This window comes from Mauremys reevesii, unplaced genomic scaffold (assembly GCF_016161935.1).
Source record: "Mauremys reevesii isolate NIE-2019 unplaced genomic scaffold, ASM1616193v1 Contig130, whole genome shotgun sequence".
Classification (NCBI taxonomy): Eukaryota; Metazoa; Chordata; order Testudines; family Geoemydidae; genus Mauremys; species Mauremys reevesii.
The window spans coordinates 176678-183542 of NW_024100750.1; the positions used below are offsets into that span (position 1 = coordinate 176678).

Here is a 6865-nt window from a genome sequence, read left to right on the forward strand (position 1 = left end):
CCCCTTATTGGTCCTTTGGGTCAGGTGTCAGCCAGATTACCTGAGCTTCTTCACCCTTTACAGGGAAAAGGATTTTGGTGTCTCTGGCCAGGAGGGATTGGATAGTATTGTACACAGGAGGGCTGTTCCCTTCCCTTTATAGTTATGACAATCCCCTTCAAGGCCCAGGGACGACACTTGACCAGGACAAGAAGAACTTGACTCAAGCCTATCTCATTCCCTGCTCTGACTCTGCCTCCCCAAGAGGAACACTGCGAACCCACAGCCCCTGCAGCAGCAGATCCTACAGCCTGGTGGAGCCAGCCCGCCTGCGCCTGGAGTCAGGAAGCTGGGGTCAGAGGTCACTTACGTCAAACTCGGGGAGGGTGACTGCAAATCTCAGCAGGGCCGTGCTGCTCTTAATGGCCCTGGCTCTCTCCTGGGGCACCCTGGACACGATCCAGCGGTTGACATGCTGTGGGGAAAGGAGGCAGGTCAGGATGAATGGGCAGGTGGTGCTTTGCAAATGAGCCCCACCCCCCGCCCCAGCCCCAGGGGCCCGAGACATTATGCACAGAGAGAATAGCTGAGTCATTGATCACAGAGCTTTAGAAGGGATTCTCTCCCCAGGACGCAGCTTGTATCCTGCAGGTCACAACTTGTCAGGGTCTCTCTAGATTGGTCCCATCCTCCCAGAGCTCCTGATTCCTGAAGAGTTCACCAGAAAGGAGACTGAATCCTCGCCCTTCCCTGCCACTAAAATCCTTGGTGGGATGTAAGGAGTCACTGAGAGCACAATCCCCCCAGGAATTTCAGAGCATATCAGAGAGAAGGGCTGATTCCCTGGGTTCCTCCTGTTTCTCTAGGAAGGAGCGTGTGCCTCTTCTCTGAGAACCATCTCTGGAAACTCGTGGGGTGTGTGTGTTGGGGGGTGGGAGAAGGGGGGGTTTCAGACTCTCACTCCCCAAGACAACCAGGGGCCCTGTGATTAGTGTTCAACAGAAGCAGGCAGAGCTCTGGCTTGATGTCCCAGCTCCTTCCTCTGTCCCTCAAGAAAGCAGGACCTGACACTGCATTGCACTGACCTCCCCAGCCAAGGACGCCCCAATGGGGACCCAGCTAGGAGGACAGAATAGAAACTGGATCTGCCAGTCTCTCCTTACCAGCCCCCAAAGAGTTAAGGTAAAATTGGTTCCCACCCCTCCTTATGGGACTCACCTCCAAGATGAAGTGGAGCCTGCCTGCGTCTGGGGACTCTGCCAGCAGGTTCCCCAGCACAGCATCCAGGAGCTCTGGCATGACTTTGTGTAGCGCCTGCAAAGCATGGGTCAGAGTTAGGGAAACTGGGCCGACCCCTGCCACAGGATGGGAAGAGGGGTCTCTGGGAAGCACTGGTGAGACTCCCAAACACATCTCCTGGCCTCGCTCATTCATGTCCCACTGCAGGCAATTAGCAAGGATTGATGACACCTGGATCTTTGATCCATGAGCTTAGCAGGTCTCTGCAGACGGCCTTGTAGGCGGAAGAGTAGGATACAGCCAAGTTGCTATGGATGGAAGCTGGGCTGCTGGGCAAAACACGGCATATGGAAGAGAAAGAAAGAAAGAAAGAAAGAAAGAAAGAAAGAAAGAAAGAAAGAAGGGGGTAATCCTCTGGAGGGAAGGATCCAACCCTACAGCTTGTTCCATCTCTGCCTACCCCACCCCTAAATCTGGAGCTCCAGCGAATCAAGGGAGCCCGGACAAGGACCACTCTGGAAGAGGCGGAGGATGTACCTGGATGTCGGTGGCGTCCGTCTCCGTGCCCAGGGTGAAGACCGAGCCAAGGGCAGCTTGCAAGAGGCGGGACTCTAGCTCAGGCTCAAGGGCTGGTTTCATGGTGCTGGCAAGAGAGAGGAGCTGGTATTAGACTGCGCAGTGCGGGGGTGGGACTGTCGCCAACACGGACACGAAACCACAGGGCTACAGGCACAGGCTGGCGAGAATGGAAACTGAGGCACTGAGCTAGGGAATGACAAGGCCGAGGCGTCACAGACAGACAGTGGCAGGGCAGGAATAGCGCCTGGTCCCTGGAGCCTGCTGCCCCTCCTGTATCTGAGCCCGGGAGTGAGCCCCTCCCCAAGGCCCCTGCAATGTTAGTGGGGTGAAAAGAAGAGCCCAGCCAGGACAGAGTGACCCTTCCCGCCCCACCAGCTCTGCCAGAGGAGCCACTCCTGGGAGGTGAGCGACCTGGGAGTGGGAGGGACAGTCTCCCAGCCTTGGGCCTGAGCAGCACTGGGGTTAGGGGAGCCAGCGGGGGGGGGAAGAGGGGGCTGTCTCGGTACCTGAGGTTGCCCACAGCAGCCAGGCAGCTGGCGAGGATCTCGCTGGGTGGAGAGTCTTTAGGAAGCTCCTCAATGAGCTCCTGTGAGACGCGAAGGAGACAAAGGAGCATGAGGGATTCGGGCCCTGCTGACACCTCCCAGTGAGGAGATGACACAGCCAGTGCCCCACATGGCCAGCAGGATCCCCCACTACCTCCCGCTCCTCCCATTTCTTCCTGCCCAGCAAACTGGGCCCCTTCCAGGATTCCTGCCCAGCTCAGTCCCAATCCCCTTCTTCCCTCCTCCCTGTCAAACCTGCCCCCATTCAGCACCATCCCCACGACCGAGCTGGGACCATGTGATTCCTTATCCCCCAGTCACAGCTGCCCTCCAGCCCCACAATTCCCCCACTGCCCAATCTCACAATTCTCCCTTCTCTTCTCCCCGCCTTCAGCCCCAGCAATCCCTGCCCTCTGCTGCCCCCGCCCACACCCCCCAGCCCCCACCCATTAGCCCGGCCATACCCCGGCCAATCCCACGTCTCTGTCTCTCTCCCCCCTCCAGCTGCCGGATGACGGGTCTCACTCACCACAATCCTCTCCACCACAGCCGCCTTGCAGCAGTGCGGCTCCAGCGTGTCCTGCCCTCTGTCCTGTGCAGCAAGACACGCGGGGTAGATGGCCCGCAGGAACCTGAGCTGCTGCCCCTCATCCTGTACCCACCGGGAGTGGGGGATAGCGAGAGAGAACCTGTTAGCTAGGGACCTTCCTCCCCACCCACACCAGCTCCAGGGCTCAGGCCTCAGTGGGGGATTGTGGGGAGCCGCCTAGTGTCCAAATCCCCCACGACTCCTACACAAGCAGGACTGGGAACTGGGACAGTGCCTGTCGGGGGAGGAGACCTCGGCTGTTGTGGGACAAACACCCCCATCTTGGGGGTCCCACATCAAGGATGTACAAGGGCCCCATTAGGGGTGGTGGATCATCAAGGACAAGACCCTCGGCAGGGGGTGGGGATGCTGGGAAGGGACAGGACAATCTTGGTTCCAGCCCAGGTGGGGAACATTTGTACCTTGTCTCTGCCCTGGAGCTGCTCTCCGATGACCTTGAGAGCAGCTTCCTCTGTGGTCATCTCCAGCCATTCCTCCGCCGCTGACTCCGTGGGGGTCCCTGCACCCGGGAGAGAAGGGAACAGGGGGATGTCTGCTGCCCCTTGGGGGAAGGACAGGGGTGTGGTGGGGAGCGCAGGATTAAGGACCCCCCTTCCCACCTCAGGCACCCAGGGCAGATCGGGCCCCACACCTCCCTCTCAGGGCTGCCTTCAGCCCCCAACAGCTTCAGAAGCCCATAGCAGAGCCCCCCCCCTCCACTGTCCAGGACTCCACAGGAGGTGCCGACTCCCCCAGCCCCGGAGCATCAAGGGACAAAGTGGCAGCAGCTCTTGATGCCCCCACCCCCAGCTCCCCTTGCTGCAGGGGCAGCTGTGTGACTGCTGCTGGTGTCAGTGGGGTTCACGTGGCTCAGGCCAGACACCTGGGCTGGGGACCCCCCCCCCCGCCATATCCCTGGGAGAGTGTCTGGGCCCAGGGTGTTCACATCCCCGTCCTCACCCCTCCCTCAGCCCAGCCTGGCTCCTCACCTGGAACAAAGCAGCAGCGTCCAGAGGCGTCGCTGCTGCTGGAGCCCCAGGCACTGCTGCTGTCCCGTGCTGATCTGATGGTGCTGGTGCTGGGATCTTCTAGCTCCTGGTCTGAGGGGGCTGAAAGATCCTCAGAGCCCGGGCAGGGCGATGCCCCCTGCTGGGAATGAGGGCTGGGCTCCTGGGGCCGCTGCTGCCCACATAACAGGCCCCAGAGCCTCCCTGCCCGGCGCCCCTCCTGGGCTGGGTCCTGTCCGCAAATCCTCATCCTGAACCAGCTCCACCTGGGCTTGGTCGGGGTCTCTCCCAGGTCGGCGCCTGCGCCGGGAGCTGGCTTTGTTCTCCAGAAGGCTGGGAACTTCCGCCTTCTGGCCTGGATGGGAGCTGCTTCCCCGCCAGCGGGGACGGAGAGGTGGCTCTGCCCCTTGGGAAGATGGCCGCTCCTTCCCGAAGGCTCTGGGGGCACCTGCAGAGCCTTCCTCCTGAACCTCCGCAGGAGCTTGGCCATCCTGGAATCGAGCGGGGAACAGGTGTGAGTCTGGGGTCACTCCTGGGCCTTTTCGGTCCCTCCTCAGCCCTGCTCCAACCAGAGCAGCCCCTTCTCCCCCCATAGGAGTGCAGGGAGTGCAAGCTACACACACTGGCAGGAGTTCATTGCATGATCTGCTCCCCCTCAACGTTCCCCCTCGTCATCCCTGCTGCTGCTGCAAGATCCAGGAAGTCTCATCCTTTTAGAGCAATGGGGTCAGTCCCAAAGACCATCGGTTACTCTGGACAAGCAGCTCCCTCCAGGATCCTGACATGCCAGCACTTTACACACCTTCCTGCAGCCTCCCAACCCCCATGGCCTGTAGCCATGGGACCCCGACCCTACTGATGGCAAACAGGCCTCAGCTACTGGCTCAGGGTCACACCGAGTGTCAGAGCCATGGATGGACCCCTTCCCTAACCACTGCTGCACACTCCCTCCCACAGCTGGCAATCGCAACCAGGCCCTAGTGTCCGCTCCCCCTGCCTTTGAGAGGGAGTGTCACTCCTGGCTCCATTGCTGCCTATTGATCTGTGGGACTGGGCTCTCTGGGCCTCACATCCCCGAATGGGCTTTAAAGAAGACAATGGTTAAAGTTTGGCCCCAACTCTTTCTTGTTTCTCTACACTTGCCATTTTAGCAAAGTTTAGAATTCTTGACGTTCAACACCTGGAAACATCCCTTTCTCCTTCGCAGACAGCTTGAGCATCCCTCCTCACCCAGGCTCACTGCTGCCAGGAGTTAGAGAATCCACCCTATTCCCCTTGGACCTACCCAAGGAGTCCCACAGCAAAGTGGGGACAGAGCCAGAAAGAGAAGCCAACAGTCCTGACTCCTGTTCTAACTAACAGACAACAACCCCCACAGAGGCAGGGAGAGAGCCCAGGAAATAATCACTCAATTAGGAATCTTTTCTGCACCCTCTCTAATTTTTTAACATAATATTCAAAATGTGGACACAAGAACTGGATTCAACATTCCAGTTTCAGGCTCACCAATGCTGGATCACTTCCCTTTCCATACTCACTACGCTATCCAGCCAAGAATGGCTTTAACCTTTTTTACCACAGTTTCACATTGACAGATTATGGTGAGCAGCTCATCCACTATGGCCCCCAAATCCTTTTCAGAGTCACAGCTTTCCAGCGGACTGTCCCCCATTCTGTAGGGTGCTGCCTGACTCCTCTGTTACTGGCAGGCTGGGTTTGCATGTGGCTTTATTAAAAGCTAATGATTCAGTAAGTAGTTTAGAAGAACTAGCCCATTAGAGAGAGACTCATGAATTGCTCAAAGACAACGAATGGAGAAAAGCAGCAAGAGCAAACAAACACGTTTGGTTCTGGCTTATTTCCTTGATCTTAAAAGAGAGTAACAAGGACCTGAGTCTCCTCCCTCACAATAGCCCCATGCTCGGCCCAATCAGCATTCAGACTCTGAGACTCAGAAAGCGGAGAGGTCTCACCAGCTGTCGCAGGTCACCACCGGAGGGAGTCACGCTTAGAGCACTATTCCAGCCACATCTTTGGGAGGGCCTCCCGCAAGGAGAGTTGGAGCACAACCCCCCACCCCTGCCCCCCACTCCACATGCGCACACAGGTCCTGGTGGTGAAAGGAGAGCAGGGGGAAAGGACAAAGATGCAAGAGAAGAAGAGAAAGGAGGGAGAGACAGGAAAAGGGAAAACAAAAAGGAGAAACCCCAATGTCCCCAGTGATTCTAAGGGACAAAGTCCTAGGTCAGAAATAAAATGCTGCCCCCACAATCTAGTGTTTTCCTTTCCTAAAAATCAGCCGGCACCTGATGGATCAGACTGAACAGGTTCCAAATCTTTCAGAGGCTCTTACCTTCTATATAGGGACGTCTGTTTTCTGGCAAAATCAATAATTGAAGTAGAGAAAACTCTGAAGAGGGTCCTCGTTACGCTCACGTAGGTAAACGTGAATTATCTCGGTACTCAAGGAGAGACCTCGAGATGGAGACGCGCTGAAGCAAAGCCACAGGGATCTCCAAGGTTGCTCCTGTCGTGCACCCCTGTCCTGCCTGGATGATGTCAAGAGCTCTCTGTGAGATCATCGCCTCCCACCACCTTTGTCCAATAGGCTGAGGTCCTGCCAAAGGCCCTTGTGATGTCACTGCCACACCCACCCTCCCCGCAGTGCTGATGTCCTGCCCCTGTCCAGCCACATTGGATGTTTGTGCTGCTTCCCCTGGATCACCCCACTCAATGACTCTTCATTGTGGGGATGACACCGACTATACAGTAGAACACGAGATGCTCTTCCCCATGCTACGCTCAGTTGTTCATAAATTAGTAGACTTTATGGACAGAAGAGACAATTAGACCATGGAATCTGACACCCTGCATATCACTTGCTTTCTGTATAGCATAGTAGCTAGTTTTTGACTAAACACGTTCCA

General features: G+C 57.1%; 1 protein-coding gene across 1 annotated transcript; it reads right to left on the minus strand.

The window, feature by feature from the left end:
• Positions 1-928: 928 nt before the first annotated feature.
• Positions 929-6468, minus strand: LOC120392984. Its single transcript, XM_039517634.1, has 8 exons — positions 6292-6468; positions 3921-4429; positions 3354-3451; positions 2872-2994; positions 2304-2383; positions 1756-1861; positions 1240-1293; positions 929-961 (listed from the first exon to the last, which is right to left on the minus strand). Exons 2-8 carry the CDS (start codon positions 4426-4428, stop codon positions 929-931), a joined length of 1002 nt encoding a protein of 333 aa, XP_039373568.1. The 5' UTR covers position 4429; positions 6292-6468.
• Between the last annotated feature and the right edge of the window lie 397 nt (positions 6469-6865).